The 18,693-nt window shown below is 25.2% G+C and overlaps 2 protein-coding genes across 3 annotated transcripts; one reads left to right on the top strand and one right to left on the bottom strand.

Annotated features, from left to right (window-relative positions):
- Positions 1-1,455: 1,455 nt before the first annotated feature.
- Positions 1,456-13,296, bottom strand: LOC132924606 (uncharacterized). Of its 2 annotated transcripts, none has more exons than XM_060989013.1 (7): positions 13,189-13,296; positions 5,173-5,457; positions 2,507-2,734; positions 2,311-2,428; positions 2,079-2,243; positions 1,849-1,996; positions 1,456-1,766 (listed from the first exon to the last, which is right to left on the bottom strand). In XM_060989013.1, exons 2-7 carry the CDS (start codon positions 5,446-5,448, stop codon positions 1,616-1,618), a joined length of 1,086 nt encoding a protein of 361 aa, XP_060844996.1. In that variant the 5' UTR covers positions 5,449-5,457; positions 13,189-13,296; the 3' UTR covers positions 1,456-1,615. The 2 variants fall into 2 exon arrangements, with proteins under 2 accessions (XP_060844996.1, XP_060844995.1); XM_060989012.1 differs by lacking the exon at positions 13,189-13,296 and adding an exon at positions 5,551-5,794.
- Positions 13,297-13,306: 10 nt separating this feature from the next.
- On the top strand, positions 13,307-17,559 carry LOC132924605 (cystathionine beta-synthase). The gene is made up of 8 exons (XM_060989011.1): positions 13,307-13,450; positions 13,532-13,717; positions 13,773-13,879; positions 13,958-14,092; positions 14,159-14,376; positions 14,451-14,733; positions 17,062-17,154; positions 17,242-17,559. Exons 2-8 carry the CDS (start codon positions 13,539-13,541, stop codon positions 17,430-17,432), a joined length of 1,206 nt encoding a protein of 401 aa, XP_060844994.1. The 5' UTR covers positions 13,307-13,450; positions 13,532-13,538; the 3' UTR covers positions 17,433-17,559.
- The last annotated feature ends 1,134 nt before the right edge of the window (positions 17,560-18,693 follow it).

Raw genomic sequence — 18,693 nt, 5'->3', positions numbered from 1 at the left:
TCAACTTAATTATTATTAGTTGACTGAATGTAAAATTGTTTAGCGGTCAAATATTTTACTGAGTGTTTTCTTTTAGACATAATTAATTTATAAAATGTAATACCATTTTAAAAACATTTAAAAGTATTTATAAAAATATCCTTGACATACTCTTTTATAAGTATTTAATTTATGTTCCCTACCAATACTTGTTTGTATAGGCATGCGCACAGGGCTCGACTGGAATCTTTTAGGGGCATAACAATAATTTCAAATTTGTGTATATTATATAACTTGATCAATATATTTGTGGAGATCATGAAAATTTTATTTGTCGGAATAGTGAAATAAAATTAAAAATATTGGTGTGGTGTACCATTCATAATTTTTTTAGATTTATTTATCTGACTAAAATATTGTACACAAAATATGTACTATAACTATAGAAGTACTATAGTATAGACCAGGGTTTCTCAGCCAAAGGTCGCGATTGCCATAACTGGGGGTCGTGTAGGTCAAAAATAATAAAAACCGTTTTACAAAATGAACATTTTCATTCAAAATTTGGCTTTCCCAACGATATACAAATTTATACTTCATATAGATAGGGAGGGGGTCATAAAGTGATTGACCATATTTTATACCTTTTTGGGGGGTCGCGAGACTAAAAAGGTTGAGAAACGCTGGTATAGACTATGGTCAATGGGAAATAGGAAAATTAATTTATAATCCTTCTTTAATTAAAATTATTACATAATTATATATTTATATGTATAGTTCCATATAATATGTATTAGGTATGTATTATTATAATATGTAATTTTATTTTTTATTTCAAAACTATACAAGTATCTATGTTTAGCACATTAATGTAGTGTGCATATACAACTTGATTCTATTTATATATATAAATATCATATAGTTTTAAATTTACAATTAGAATGTATGTTTATGTGTTGAACAAAAAATTAGGGCCACTGGTCCCGGAAATTAAAGTCTGTGCACACCTATGCTTGTTTGATATTAATAATATATAATGTATACATAACTAATTTTATTGAAATATGCACATTTTTGTTTCAATAATACATGCAACATATGTTTTTTAACCAACTTAATATAAAAGTGTAATTTTGAATCAAAGCCGCAAATAGATATGTTTATGATACTTTCTATTCAAATTTTGTGTAATATGTTAATTAAGATTTAATTTATTAAATATAAATATAGCTTAATACTAAACAAATAACAATTTATTTAAAAATAATTGTATAAGCATGCTAAATGTAAGCACTTTATTATTATTCTTATATTATATATTATTATTTAATATAAATATTGGGTAATATTCTTTATAACAACAGTTTAAAACAATCTATATATAATTAAAATTTCATTAAAATTTGTTAACTTTTATTTATTTAAAGTATAATTATGGAAAATTATTATGTATAAGGAAACAAAATAACTCAAAAGTTCAATAGTTTAACAATTATTTAATATGTGTATTAGTTCAATATGAATTTACAGAATTGGTATTGTATTAGAAATTAGAAAATGATAAAAGTGATAGAAATAGGAAAAAATTCAAACTTTAAAAAAAACTAAATAAATAAATAAAAGGGTTTATATTATTTTATGACTGAGAAGGTTGTTGAGCAGTATTTTCTACTTCAAGTTGACGTAATTTTTCAGATTTACTAGCTAATTGAGTGGCCAACTCTCGATTAGCATAAGCATAGTACTCTAATAAATCTAATAAACACCGACTATCTTGTTGTTCAGAACTGTAAAATAAAATCAACATTCAAACATTTAGTATTAAAGCTAAGTAAGTATATAGCTACATTTTGTAATAAACAAATTTACTTTGGAATTTCCTCAGGATCTGTTTGTTGACTTGTTGTAATATCATTATTCTGCAACACTTGAGGTATCCATCGATCACAATAATTATTTTCTTCCCAACCACATACATCTGGTGGTGGTTTTTCTAGACTAAATTTTCTTATTGAATCTAAATAAAAACCATAAAAGTAAAGTATTCACCAAACAAGCGTTGTGAATTATAGTCAATTAAAAACAAAATATTTACTCACTTGCATATAGTAATGAAGATATTGTGACACATACAAACTCAATAACAAGTAATACAGCTATTCCATTTTTTGGTGACATCAACATATTAGCATCACAGTACGGTTGCATATCAGCAGCATCTTCTTGAGCATATACAGCAATAAATATAGCCAATAATACAGTCCCTGTAATTTAAATAAATAATTAAATGGACTTCTATAGATTTAAAATAAACTAGTTAATTTTTCTTACATAAAGATACTAATTGAAATGGGATAACTGCTAGGCGAGTAAGTCTTGCATAAGCACGCAAATGTCCACGAGATCTTAATGTTGTATGATGCATGTGTCGAGCAACATGGTCCAGTACCTATAATATAAACAATAATATAATATAATGTTTATCAAAATAAATATCTAATTGAACAATTTACGATATGCAACTTACCAAAAATAAAAACCATACACAACAATGAGCATAAACAAGAACATATAATGGTTCACATTTATCTTTAGGGGGTAGATCTGTTGTTGGAGAAATTGTTGATGTGGTAGTCCTATGTTGTTCTGAAGGTGTTGAACGCCATACAATATCATCCATTTCTTTCTTATTGGAAATTTTTTCAAAAATTAAAACATTGGATTCTAAATAGACAGCGAATAATACCAAAATTGCCTAAAATAATAATAATAAAAATATTAACTTATAATTTTTATTTAATAACTTAAAAAATATCTTGTTTACATATAGGCTCTTTATTTTTTTAAAAGCATAAATATATTTTTATTTAAATTAATTTGAGATGCAAGTTATTCTTTCTTTGTTTGAAATTCATAGCACAATTCATATAACAATTTCCTAGCAATTATTATTTATATTTATTGAAATAATTCTATACTAGAGTAGTCAGAAGATTGGCGAAACGGGAAATTAGGACCTTTCCTCAGGGGTTAATTTTTGTATGACAAGAAATTGTGTACATGTATTAGTATCTACTTTCAAGTCGACTAAATTTACAAACGTTTATACAAGTACTCTGCTTAAGATATATACTGATAAACGGGGCTCGTAAGTTCATGCATTTGCATGTATTTTTTGCAACACAGGAAAATATGTTAACTGAGACACAAATCCATTTTATAACAATAGTAATAATTATATAAAGTTTAATAGTGCAGGTTTTTGCATATCTTTGATGTAAAGGCATATTTGTCATATAGTAGATTTTTAGGGTTATTAGTGCATATTATTACATAAAAAATATTTTATTTATTTATTTAAATATTTTGGTTCTTTTTTGTTACTTATTTTATTTATTTTCCTATTTACAAAAATGATAGTTTTAATTTATTTTAATTAAGTATATAAAAATAAAAATAAATAAAATACTTTTAAATAATTGATATTTTATCTTATTATTTCAAAATTTTCCCATGATTTTTTTACATAGTGCATATTTTGCCAATGTTTAGAGTATGAATGCATGCTAATTTATGTATTTTTAGTGCTTGAACTTACGAGCCCTGTTGATGAATATAATTGTTGAATGAATGAGAGGTTTATAAAAAGTAATAGTGAATGTTTAAATTAAGATTTAACATGTTTGTTATTTATTAATGTTTATGGTTTAAAATGAATTTTCCAAAAAATTCTTAGATAATAGCATGAAAATATTTTCAATAATATAGTATTGTTAGTACATAATTAGTGAAAAACTTTTTTTTTTAACTAAGAAGGTTATTGTGAGGGACGCTTAGATTTATATTTTCCAAGATGCTTTGGGTGTAGAATAATTCAAAATATAGCAATACATTGTAATTATATATTTATATTATTTGTCTATACTAAATATATAACAATAATTCTTGTTTAGAATTAATTCAATTTTTAAACTTTACTTTATAAATATTTTATCAAACTCTGTAGAATTGAAAATGGTTTTAATCAATTACATGTGAAATGTTTAAAACGCTAATCAAATTTGTGTTGACAATAAATACTTACTTTTGAAAGTAGATATTGGACAAAAATATTTTTGAAATTGCATTATCATTTTAAAGCTTTAACTGTTATAACTTTATAAGTAATTATTGCATAACCAAGTATAATATTTACTTTTTATTTAAAATAAAATATCCTATAACACCTTTTTTTGTAAAAAAATCTATTGAAAATTATTTTCAATATCAAAGAAAAAACTAATAATAGAAAACTTAATTTAAAATTTTTATATTCAAAGATTATGCATAAGCAAACGTGTCAATAATTATATCTATATGTATTTTCTAAATATTTTTTGTTCTTCTATGAACAACTTATGAGGAACATTTTAACTAAATAACAACTATTGTATCATACATGAATCTAAAAAAAACACTAACAGTTGTCGAAAATATCTATAAAGGGCACAAAAAGTCCTAAAATATAGTGTATATGTCTAAAATATGCTATTTATAAATTATTTATTAAAATGTCAAGTATCTTATCAATCTAAGAAATACAACAAGAAACATTTTTTTTTCAAACAGAGTTAGATTTATAGTACTTTCTGTTTTTCCCAATTATTTTTAAAAGTACTAGAAACAATTTACTTTTTATTTTCAATGTACTAATTACATCCAAATTGAGACCAGAAACCAACTTCAAAGTTAAAAATTTAAGCAATTGTACTACTTTAAAAAGTGATGATAGACAAAAAACACATTGTTATTAAACCATTATAGTCATCACTTAGCTCAGAATCTAAAACTAAATACATTTTATTAAAAAGTATAATTTTGTAAAGGTAATAAATAATATAAATGTGTTATTCAGATAAATATATAAAAATAAAATATATTTTATATAACATATTTAATGATAAAAATTAAAAATGTAATATGGATTATATTCGAAGAATTTTCAATTATTTGTTATATTAAGCCTTATAATTTAAAAATATCTCAATATTATTAATTATTGGACTTAAACATTGTTAATACCTACTCAAACACATATAAATTACTACTAGAAAACCAACAACTTTTTTTAAATATTTCTATTTGGACTGATGTAATATGGTTTTAAAGGATATTTATTACTGAAATTAAAAATAGAGCAAAATATTTCCTTACAGTACATAATATATGAATGAAGGTTATCCATGGTTGAGAATAGTATGTATTTGATTTAGATCCGTTTTCTTCCAAAAAACAACAATGGCACTTGTATTTTTTTTTTACTAATTTGCAGTTTGATATTAAATTTGTATGATCATTCATATCAAATACATAATCGTTACTGTTGGTACTGTTACAGTCAATTTGGCATATGTTTGTAGATGAAATACAGCATTTTTGATGGCAACGGTCATTTGTGGACGATACATTATCACTGAGTAGTGTATCCATTTTGTAAGCCTAAAAACAGATAATAGATACCTTTTAAGTTATGATTAACACTCTAGTGTATTTCTGTAAATTTGCTGATACAATAAAATTATATATAGTTACCTATTATAACAAAATGTCTTTTAGCATTAATTTTTTTATTTAAAATCAACGTATTATTAACAATAAATTATATTTGTTTAAACTATGGGAAATTTTTACGAAACATAAATTCAAAGTCATAATAGTAAAGGCAGTCGATTATACGGCTGATTAAAAATAATTCTTGAAACATTTAATGTACTTTATTAATTATTTTCTGTAACAAATAAGCAATAACATTTCATCGTATAGACATTAGACTATTTACTTTTGTTATCAAAACTATAATGATAAACATAATACATAACATATGATGATTGATAAAATTATGTAATAATATATCGATAGAGTTTTCGAAATATCGATTGTTATAACCATACAAATCGATTAAATTATCGTATCGTATCGTTTAGGACCTAAACTTTTACTTTAGCCTTTAGTTTATTCTCTATAGGTACATAACTAAATTTACGTAGTACTACTAGTACTTACTACTTAGTACCTACCTACTATCTACATTTTTTAGTTTTAACTACCGTCTATGTCTATAGTCTACACCATTCCCTATCTTCGATTTAATACCTACTTGAAAAAAAAAGGTAAGAGCATAAAAAAAATTGTTAATATTGAAATATACAATTTATGACATTCAAATTTGTATAATAAACTGTATTGTTAGTGGGTCATTATTTAAGTCAGCGGTTCTCAACCTTTTTAGTTGTGCGCAAGGGTGTATTTGAATTGTGACCAGGGAGGGGGGCGAAATTAATTTTTCTTCTATACAAACTAAAAATAATTTACAGTTAATTACCTAAATAGGCATAAAATTCTTATTATGTTAAGTATAATATCATTACGATTTACAATCTTTATCTAACTGAATTTTTTTTAAATCAATTATTAATTAATGTACGTATTAGATAGATACATGGAAAAAAATACGAGCGATGGGTGGTGAATGTCCCCTTCACCCCTTTAAATACTATTATTTTTCTTTTAGTAATATTTGTGGGTTAAACTAATTTTTGATAAACACCAATCATTGTTGTATTATTATAATATAACTGCATATTTTGTTTTTGTGGCTTGACTTTAAGGCCAGCAGAGTGGTATAAAATAATATAATGTAATGTTACCACGACTTAAAATATGGCATTTTTTAAAATTAATCTTTATTTTCATATCTTTTAAGCTTTATTTTTGTATACAGCATTCTACTCTGAAATGACGTAGACGGTAGCAACTGACAAAAACCCGATTTTACTATTTACCGATAGGCGATAGAGTATAATATGTCGCGCACTCGCGCCGAACACGTCGACAGCATATTATTAAGATAATATTGAAATAATAATGTCTACAATCTACATTCTACATGGATGTAAATGTAGTTATTTTAGATATTGGTTGGTTCCTGTAACTCTGTAAGAACAACTATGAGATACCTGCATACAGGCTTGCATACCAAAAAATATTTTGTGTGGGTTTTAAGATTGATAATTTTAATACTTAATAATTTTTCTGATATTTGGAGAGGAGCTGAACCCATAAAACTCCACTTGTGTACGTGTCTGGATATATTTATTGATATATAGTATTAAATTTACAGGCCTGAATTTAAAAATATTAAAAATTTTAAAAATTTGATGTTTAAACAAAATATACTTATAAACAAAATTGTATCTAATCTAATTGTGTGATTTCTAAGGATTGAGGTTATTGTGTAGATATTATAAATTATTATATGAGTATTAGCAATATATTTATCTCTAATAGTAATCTGTTGTACGGTAGGTAACTTGAACTAATTTTTGCCAACAATAAATTGCATACGTGATATATTATTTAAATAATATATTATATTATTATTATGTGCATTATTGACCTATAGACTCTATAGTATAAAACTATAGAGTGTATAGGATACTATAGTATAGAAGATACCTATAATTGTTTTATAAGTTAATTCATGATATTGTATGCATACATGATAGGTACCTCAAGGGCGCAATTTCAATGAAAAAACTTAGGGTGCTGAAGCTCCTCTATCTTTTTTTTATAATGTCATCATGAGGTTATGGATACATGTTACTATTAAAATCTAAATTAACTTGAAACAATTTGCTGGTGCTAATTTCAAAATTGGGGGCACTAAGCACACCAAGACCAAGCCCCCTCAAATTGCGCCTATGAGGTACCTACATGCCACATGCGTAGATGTTGAGTGTAGATGTAACGTACAACGATGTAAATAAGTTTGTCAAATAAATACTTCGAAAATTGCATTATAATTATACCTTAGATCATATACTATGTAGTATATGATCTAAGAATTATACATAGGAAAAGTAAACAATAATATACCTAGCATATAAGTCAGTGGCGTATTTAGGATTTTGTCAAGAGGGTGGTGAACATACTTTGGTAAACATGCCATCACCATCACTGTTGATATTATCAGTAAGTATAGGCATTGAACATATTATATTTATTATTTATAAAGCTATTTTGTTTTAACAAAAAATAGAGAAGAATCAAAATATGTGTTATATTATTGCAATTATTTAGAATGTCGAACAAAAATATACATTTTTATAAACATCACAATAATTGTTATAACTTTTAAGTTATAGTAATAACATACTTATTAAGTATTAATTAATATACATGCAACTGCCCTCTTCGTACAATATGTTTTGAATTTTTGATGCATTATAATATAGCAATACCTACTAAACGAGCCTAGTATTAAAAGTATAAACTGGCCGCTCGGTCGCTGAATATTTAAATATTGTATACTTACCTATAGTCTATACTCTATAGGGCATAGGCTATACTATAATGTTTATTATTTATTACGGAGTACGGATCCACGAGGTATTTTCTTAAAATAGTAACCAAATGCTTATTATTTGAACTTAGAACTTAAAAGTATGGTTATAGCAAGATGATTATTGACAATATTTTATATGATATGAAACGTATTTTCAATCATATATTCACTTTAGCACTATAGCAGTAAGCAGCGTGTGAACTACGAACATTGATCATAATTCATAATTCATATTTTAAAATGCTTAATATATCATTACGAATATTATAATTAGGTACAACAAAATAACTAAAATTTTTATGTTTTGTTTAAATATCTAATTTCATCAACATTTTTATTTGAAATATTAAAAAGAATTGTGGATAATTTGTAATTTTTAACTACCAAAAAATGTGCAAAATACCATAATTTTGACGTAGGTATTTTGTCAAAATTTGAACTTCAAATACTTATAAAATAAACTACTGTAACCATGTATTTTCGATATTTTTTAATTACTATAGTAATACATATATAAGAGGATAAATTATGAATAATCTAGCTTGCTTTAAATGTACAAATTGTTTGACCAATCGTAACATTTTTTTACTCAATATAGTAAAAAAAACAAAAATAATATCATTATACTCGTATATATGTATATGTATATTATTTATTTAACAGTGTACCTAATATGATAATATCTATATACAGTGATTAACATAGTGTATGTTATTTTATTATTAAGCCCTGTGCGCAGTGCCCTTGTTCATGTGGTAAATATTTTATTAAATGTTTTAAAATATTTGACCGTGTGAACAAGGCTTTACAGTTTCATTATAATATACATAATTTATTACTAATAAAGTAATGAGTTATAGTAAGAACAATAATGTCCTTGTTTTGGTTTTTAATTTAATAGTATTCAATATTCAAATATCATCGATTTTTTAAAATTATTTTTACATTATTTTTATCTAACTTAAAGTTTTACACATTTTTCCGTTCTAATTACCTACCTAACATTCAAAAACATTTTTAATCTCTGCGTATCTTTTAATATTATAATATGTAGTCGTTTAATCATTTATATACTTGTAAAAAATTGTTGTGTCTATGTTTATGATGAATTTTAATTTTGGAAACTAGATAATTATTTTATAGTTAGACATTAGATAATTTTAATGTGGAAATTCAAGAATATTGTACAATAATACATTATGTTTTTATTTGAAGCACGAACTATAAATAGGTACCTAAGTATCCAATTACTGTAGGTGATAACTGATAGATGAGAAATTATTAAAACATACCAAGATTATAAATTAGCAGGAAAAACATATACCTATGTACAAATTGTATTATAAATAATACTTTTTGCTAGAAATAGCATATTAAAAATTAACATACCTACACGTGATAAAGAAATAATGATAATTCTTGAACGAGCTGAACATTAAATAAATATAGTTCCTATAATTAAGCATTGATTAAATATACTTAATATTTAATCAATGCTATAAGTACCTAAATACCTACCAAAGTATTCACTAGCTATTGTCTATTCGCAAACGGTTTTAACTACATACTTACTAAAAATATATTGCATAAGCATATGCATATCGTAGAAACTATAATTACATCATCTTTTAAGATATTGGTAGTTCGAGTAAATAATACATTTTAAACTGTAGTTACTATATAGTTGAACATTTGTATGATTATCCTAATTCTTGCATGACTTTCTTCAACTATATTTTCATAAAATTATTGTCAATATATTTTAGATTCTGAACGGAGTGATGAATGTATTGATTTTACAATGATGTGTGTTTTTTTTTATTTTTGTGCCTGTCATCACGTTTTGGAGTAGTAATAATGCTTCGATTTTTGACTTCAGCCCTTCTTTGAATAGGAAAATTCATCTAGTTGGTACTTTGGGAAGGGGGTCAAAAGTAAAAAATTTCCACTAGTTTTCAAAAGCGTCGGGAAAAACTCTGAAAAAATAACGGAAAAACGGGAATTTTTACGCATTACCACTTTTCGACAAAATCGATATTTTGATTTTACTTTAACTCAAAAACGAATCATTGTAAATACTTGAAATTTTCACCAAATGTTTATATTATGGTTATCTATTTACGATTAAATTTTCAAAATATTTTGACCTTTTTTTAAGCTACTTATAGACAGTTGAAATTTTCGACTTTTCTAAGTTTTTTTTCTTAAAATGCCAATAAAAAAAATTTGGCTATCCAAAAAATCTTTAAAATTTAATACAAGGTTTATTATAAGTTGTACCTATCGTAGTAAAAAAAAAAATCAAAAATCGTTAGTCACAATTTTTGTTTATAAGCATTTAAAGTTAAAATGTTTACGAAATATATCAAAATTGAGAAAATTTGCAAGGAATTTTGAAGTTGAAAATTCATAAAATTTTTGTGATTTATACTTAAGGTTCAAAAATTCAATACAAGGTTATCCATAAGTTTTCCTACAAGTAACTGTAAAAAAAAATTCCAGCGTCAATATAGAAAATATTTTATGAGCGTATGAAGTTAAATTTTTTACAAAATCGCGTAAAATAACGATTTATTACAATTTAAATATAGGCAATAATATAATATATCCAACTAATTATCATTGACTGACAAATCATCTTCGTTCAGAATCGTTTTTCATGTACAATGATACCTTTCATTGCATTCAAATTTAACACATATATTATGGTGATCAGTGACTTATTTTCCATCTCTACTATACAGCAGAGCGATACCCACTTGCCCACTATTTTTTTTTTTTTGAGTGTCTAAAAAATAATATTTATATTTGATTATATATTTTTATAGGACTATTTGGGTATTTGGTGGTTTTAAGTACCTATCTAGTATTATTTTAGTATAGCTAGTATATAGGTATCCACAGATTTTATTTTTTAATTACACAAAGGCATTTTGTATTTGCATTTTTATTTTTCCATAAATAATTTGAAATTTTAATCAAATTTGTATAGCTAGTTCAGTAGTTATACTATTACTATACATGGTTCATGGTTGTATTCCTATTTATAATTTTAAAATAAAATAAATCAGAAATTATCTATTTTTATATATAATATCATTAATATTGTTATAGATATCCAATTTACCAATGCACGAACAATAATAAAGACACTGCAGTTATAGTGTGAGAGTGCTCAGTGGAATAATATTAACTATTAAGGTACTTATCAGCATTATGTAGATACGTCGTATAAGTACGTATTATAATGTTAATAATTGTATAGTCTAATTTAATTTGTAGATAGATTTATAAACATTTTTGACATATCGTGGGCACACCGCACACCACAGACTAGGTACATATAAATTTTTTTATTTTTATTTTATTAACAAATTACAGTAGGTAGGTGGTTTAGTCGATAGGTACACCTGAAACATTTTGTGGTATACAATATATCTCAATCTCATACCTCATATTATATTAAAATGTTATTTATGTGTAGACTAGCTAGATAATCAGGTGGCGTGATTTCTGTTTGATTAAGATTAAGGTCAAATCACCTATTTAATATTAGTTGAAATAATTGATAAAGAATAAACCATATTTACTTTTATCTACCGTATGTCATATTAAATGATCGTAACAATACATAATACACAGAGAGATTCATTTATAAAAGAACTCATTATTTTAAACTAATATTGTTTTACAAATTTTTTAAGTTTTACCTACAACTAAACAATATTTTATCTTTAAGTTTTTTTTTGTGTATCACATGTAGGTATATTTTATTTCATTTTCCGAAGCAAAATTTATTACTAGATTATTATTTGGAGAATTTTGATATTTTATAAGAGTCAATTATTGAACGAGTAGCTAGTAGTCAATTAATTCTAAGTATTTAAAGTTTAGATGAGCGGAGTATAGTTGAGTAACTTTTTAGGATGTCTTTAGCTGTGTTACTCTGATCAGTCTGATCATCAAGCTAAATATTTACATAAATACTATCACATAAGGTACCGACTATAAATTTATAACTTATAAACAAGTTGTCCAAAATATAATCTTTAATCTTAATGTATTTAAGTATTAAGTAGATATTCCAAAATAAATTGTCTGTTTTGTAGTAAAAAATAAAAATATGTTATCATTCAAAAACTTAAAAGAATGAAAAAAAATATTGTAAAAATTATTTGCTAGAGTATTTAGTTATTTTTATTTCGAATATATTTCTAATTAGATCGAATGCACGATTTAAAGACTACTGACTACTATTTTATTAAAGGTGCTGGTTTTAACGCTATACATCTGTTAGTCTATTGCCTATTGTAAATATAATAATATTGACTATAAATTATTAATATATAGTTATAAACTCATAAAGGTGTAATATTGTAATGAGTAATGTATTATCTATAGACTGAATAGGACCTAGGTATCCGATATGTATAATAAGCGTATAATATATTTTACTAAATACAAGTTTTTATTTTTGTAAAAATAATGTAGGTACTAAGGTTAAGGACGTTAAGGTACCTACCTCATAAAAAGTTAGTAAGAATATCTATATAAATATTAATGACTGTACAAACCATATCAAGCATAAATCATAATGTAATGGGTAAATACCAAATCTATGTATAGTGTTAAAATAGAATTCAATGGCTCAAAAGACAATAGCCATACCTCGTTAGTTAACCATTAACATATTTTTGTCTGATATCAAATCGTTCACTCTGTATAATATTATGAATATATAAACGCATGAGATAACGAGAACATTATATACTATATAGGTACCTACCAAAATATTATCAACTTGTTATCATAACAATACTTGTTACCTGTTGGTCAGCGGCAGACTGCCGGCAGTTGTATACTTCTGTAGTAAGTGGTTCGGTGTTTAGCACTTCATCTTCGTTTATCTACGGTGGCAGCCGGCAAGAGGTTATCTGTAAATGTGTAATTGCAGTCGTTTAAGCGTGGTTTGAACGTTGATTACCATTTTATGATACGTTAATTTATTATTTAATAGTTTTCGTATTAAAAAAAAAAAAACTATACTATTTAACGTGTAATTGTTTAATTTAGTTATTTACGTGATTAGTGAGTATTTAATTGATGTTAATTGTAACAAGTGGACTACTTACCGAATTAAACAATTTTATGTTTTGGTTTTGATTGTAGCGTTACGATGGCAGATCCAGCTGTAGTATTGGCGAAAAAGGCGAAGATTGAAGAAGGGAAAATCGGCTGTACTGGTTACGATTTAGATGAACATTTTGCGAAATTTAGGCCAGATAAAGATAGTCGGTGTACATGGACAAAAGATTCATGTCCTAAAGATTCACCTCATATTCACAATGATAATATGTAAGTATAATGTTATTTATAATTTCGTTCACTTTTATAGTTTTTGAATTTTTAGAAATAATAAAAACGAAATCTTACCAAGCATATTGCACGCGATTGGTAATACACCTTTAGTGAAGTTGAATCGAATTCCTCAATCAGAGGGCATTGAATGCGAGATTTGTAAGCATTTATATTAAATATAATACCTATTGTATTTTAAATAACGTTTTTATATTAATTATTACAAACACAATTTAGTGGCTAAATGTGAGTTTTTGAATCCGGGTGGTAGTACTAAAGATAGAATTGGATGGAAAATGGTTGAAGATGCTGAACGTCAAGGATTGCTAAAACCGGGAATTACAATAATTGAGCCATCTTCGGGAAACACAGGTATTTTATTATTTAGTGCTTTAAAGTTTTTCTTTATGTATGCACTTACTGATATTTTTATTATAGGAATTGGGTTAGCCATGGCTGCTTCGGTTAAGGGATATAACTGCATAGTAGTGATGCCAATGAAAATGTCTCGCGAAAAGGTAGATGCTCTACGATTGTTAGGTGCAAAAATTATACGTACACCTACAGCAGCTGCATTTAATGAATTGGATGGTTTGATTCGTGTAGCACATAAATTACATTTGGAAGATCCCGAAAATACCATAATACTTGATCAGGTATGATAATTTATTAAGTTTTGTTTATTACTAATTAATAAACCGAATTTATTTTTATTTTTTTGTTTTTTTAGTATCGTAACAAATATAATCCTCTGGCACATTTTGATGGGACTGGCCAAGAAATATTGGAACAAACAAACTATAAAGTTGATGCAGTAGTGGCTGGAACTGGTACAGGTGGCACAATCACAGGCATTGGCAAGAAATTGAAACAAACACTTGGAGATAAATGTCGCATAATAGCAGCTGATCCTTATGGTAGCATTTTATCACTGCCTGAAAGTCTTAATGAAACAGATATACAAGTATATGATGTTGAAGGGATTGGTTATGATTTTGTGCCGACAGTGTTGGGTAATAATTATTAACAATTAAATAATGACTGATATTTTATATTAACATAGGTATGCCACAAACTCATATGGTGATGAATTCTAGTATTTTATTAAGTAGCCTAATAGTTTTAAAAAATAACTTTTATTTAAATCTTGACACCTTGTAAAATAACTTTTTAGTAGAGTATAAATCATATTTTTTTTTACAATTAAAAAAATGTTTACATATACAAAAAAATATATTGCAAAAATGTAGTTTTAATATTTAATTAAGTATTATAGTTTATAACATTTTTAAAAAGTTCTAATCCTTGATAAATGGAAGTATATTCTTTAACACATTAATAATTTGTTTTGGATTTATCTGCAAAGCTAATAAATTTTTACTTTATAAAAATTATTATCAATATATCCAGTCGCGCTTGCTATATTCTGTTTTTGAATTTTGTTTACCAAATTTAGTTTGGAAAAATTTTTTTAAAAAGAGCAACGAGACTACATTTCCAACTATTTATGACCTATTTTATCTGAGTAATAAAAATTCATTGTTACCCTTGGAAACACATAATCCACAGTAAAAGCATAATAGATAAATGCAATTTGTGACATATAGTGTAATACAATATTTGCTCATCGGCCTATTAAGGTAATATCCTTAGGACTATGGAGATATCTAATTAAATCCTTATATTACTAATGTTACCTTTATTAATGGTTATTCAAATCTCATGATTTATTAAATTGTAGTTTGGTAGTCATTAGTCTATTTATAAAAATAAATTATTATTATACTGTTCCAAAAATTTGTTATTGTCTTGGTAGTTATTAAATATATAAATAATTTTGTGCTGAGTATTAAAATAATTGTGTGGTAGACTTCTTGAGTCTGCCGTTCATTGACGTTTTTTTATTATATTACTTTCAATAAGCAAGCTTTATTTTATATTATAACTTGTAATATTTCAAATTACTGTTGTGTTTGGGAACCTCGTTTAATAAAAAAATACATGTAGGATATCAAAAAAAGATGTGGGAAGTAACTTGGAATAATTATATAATAAATTTATTGTACCTGTTTAAAATGTAGTGTTTTTTATAATATTATAATCAAACAGACCAGTGGCAGTTTGTGGGATACAAATATTTTACTCCATCATCATGACTATATTGATAAAATTATGTTTGATATATAATGTAATGTATTATGGAAGACAACAACGATAAGAATGTAAAAAAATAGAACTTTGACGCAATTTATTTGTGTCCTGCATCTCTGTATAATTACTCCAGTTAACAAGTGCAGTTAGTTGTATACAATACATATGGCACACAGCAGATTTATACTTGATATGCTATGCAGGAAGTCTAACTTCTATATACTTAGATGAATAAATAATTAGAATCATCAAATGATTTATTGATCATTTGAAAGTTGCAGCACAGTACCTATCTAATAGCATTTTATAATGGAAAAAACTATATTGACTATACGACTGATAAAATATTATGTTTTAATTTGAGTTTTTTATAAATAATTTTTTTTACTTATAGTTTTGGGTGGGGCACAAGGCATGTATTCTATTGCCACCAAACCATTTTTCAAGAATTGTTACTGATAGAAACCAAAAACCATTGATTTGAATGTATAATAATAATAAATCCTGTAATTTATGAATATGTTTCATATTTTTATCAAGATATTCCTCAAGAAGTATCTTTTAAAAATAACACTAATCCTCACCTACTTTTATCAGTGATGAACTTTGTTACATAATTAATTTAAACATTTATTTACTAATTGATTTTTACAAAATAGACAAAAAAAAATATTAATTGTTACTTATTTGTTATTATTAACAATTTATAATTGAGCATTACATTAATAGATTACAATATTTATCACTCTCTAGAAGTCTAGACAGATGTAAAATTCAGAATACGGATTGAGTAATGAGTATTCATAAAGTCTGGTACCAACAAAAAAGCAGTTACTACTTACTATATAGTAATTACTATTTACTTCTAATTAGTATCAATTGTTATTCCACTAAACTTTTTTCAATCACATTATTCTCCGATGACCAACTATGATTAAAGTTTCTATAGTCATTTCTCATTACATAGACCAAGTTCAATGAGAGTAAAGTCACAATTCTCAATATCACTTAGTATATTTTATTAAAACTATTATAAACCCTATTTACTAAACAGCTTAATGGTTAATAATGAAAATAACTTTAACCATTAAAGATTATGCTTGTTCCTCGGGAGATGATATGGCATGCCTGTGTATATGTGTTCTAAATCTAGTCATTAATCTGACAGTTTCATACAATTTTTGTTACAGATAGATCAGTTGTAGATGAATGGATCAAGACTGATGATAAGCATTCTTTTCCTATGGCTAGAAGATTAGCGCGTGAAGAAGGATTGTTGTGTGGTAAATATATTATATATTATATTATTAAAAAAAAAACCATTAATACCAAACTGATAAAATAATAGCTTTTTATTTTATGTAATTTAGGTGGAAGCAGTGGTTCAGCTATGTATGTTGCTCTTCAGGTAGCCAAGACTATGAAGAAAGGGCAAAGACTAGTGGTAATATTGCCTGACGGTATACGAAATTATATGTCCAAGTTTGTTCAAGATGAATGGATGCGTGAAAAGGGACATACCCTTGTTGAAGATGAACAGAAATCATCTGAGAAAAATTAACAATAATATAAGGTACTTTCTTTAACACATATTTGTATTATGTATTAAGCAAATTACACCAGAAAAGTTTGATTATATTTTAGAAATATTATAATAAAGTAATACACTTATAAAATGTTATACAGTATTTATAATTTTTTTTAATCATTATTCTTATTTATAATAATATTTTAACTATTAAAAAAAAATTAATTGTATTTGATTAATCATAACTTAAGTTTTGTGATTTAAAATATCAAAATAAATATACCTTTCAAAATAAAATGTTTGTTGGTACCTAATATAATTTATTTTGATTACATGGATGATATGATATTATTTTTAGTTTATTTATGATTGAATAATTGCTAAAAAAAAAATTAAGGTTGGTGATTATATAATATGTTATATCTTTAGTTTAATCAAAAAAATTGGCTTATTTAATAATTACCGTGATAGTGTAGTTAAATTGTATATAATAATTTTTATAAAAAATAATTTGAGAAAAAAACCAAATTAAATTAAATCAAATATTGGTAATTTTCAAGCCTAAGAAAATATTAAATTAATAATTTTAATGTAGGTATATTATATTTATATTTAGTTTTTAATTCTGACCACGTACAAAATACGTAAATCTTTGCTTAAATAAAATGTTTAAAAAAAATCAAGTTACCTATTTTAATTACCAGTTAATAGTTAAACATAAATACATAAAAACGTGCAATGCACGTCATATATATAAAACCAATCAAAAATATTTTAATTGTTTTTAATTACATTTTTAATACAATTTTAAATAATAAAAAAAAGAATTTTTTTATACATATCATAGATTTACTTACATATTAACACTAAGGCAATATTTTTATCATATCAAACTATAATTTTTATGAAATCATAGACAAAAGACATATATTATTTAAATTGATTCATGGAAAAATAGAATTATTATATTACGTTAAATTTTCCCGTGTGACTTAGTTCAAAAATGATTCTATAATCTTACAAAACATTGTAATTTGTTGTAGAATAATTTGGTAAGTAACGTTTACTTATTATTTTTCGGATGTAAAGTCACTCATCCAACCTAAAACTCTACTAGGCACTACATCTTAGAATCAATTTTAGCGACGTTAAAAAAAACAAGTACTGCAAATAACCTTCTAACTTTTAAACAAGTCAATATCAGTGAGTGAAACTGTTGTAAGTCAATTAAAAATATTTCGTACACAAATCATGTAATATAGTAATAGCCAATAGGTATATACATTAAACATAT

This window comes from Rhopalosiphum padi, chromosome 3, assembly GCF_020882245.1.
Source record: "Rhopalosiphum padi isolate XX-2018 chromosome 3, ASM2088224v1, whole genome shotgun sequence".
In the NCBI taxonomy this organism is placed as follows: domain Eukaryota; kingdom Metazoa; phylum Arthropoda; class Insecta; order Hemiptera; family Aphididae; genus Rhopalosiphum; species Rhopalosiphum padi.
The sequence above is the reverse complement of the archived record's forward strand: the minus strand, read 5'-3'. Positions and strand labels throughout refer to the sequence as shown.

Bases quoted from the DNA above. Each gene is read 5' to 3' on its own strand.
- LOC132924606 (XM_060989013.1), bottom strand. From the start codon at position 5,448: ATGGATACACTACTCAGTGATAATGTATCGTCCACAAATGACCGTTGC. The intron at 1,997-2,078 runs GTGAGTAAATAT...GTTTTTATTTAG, and splicing joins ATCTTCATTACTATATGCAA to ATTCAATAAGAAAATTTAGT. The intron at 1,767-1,848 runs GTAAATTTGTTT...TTTATTTTACAG, and splicing joins GATCCTGAGGAAATTCCAAA to TTCTGAACAACAAGATAGTC.
- LOC132924605 (XM_060989011.1), top strand. From the start codon at position 13,539: ATGGCAGATCCAGCTGTAGTATTGGCGAAAAAGGCGAAGATTGAAGAA. The intron at 13,880-13,957 runs GTAAGCATTTAT...AACACAATTTAG, and splicing joins GGGCATTGAATGCGAGATTT to TGGCTAAATGTGAGTTTTTG. The intron at 14,734-17,061 runs GTAATAATTATT...TTTTTGTTACAG, and splicing joins TTTTGTGCCGACAGTGTTGG to ATAGATCAGTTGTAGATGAA.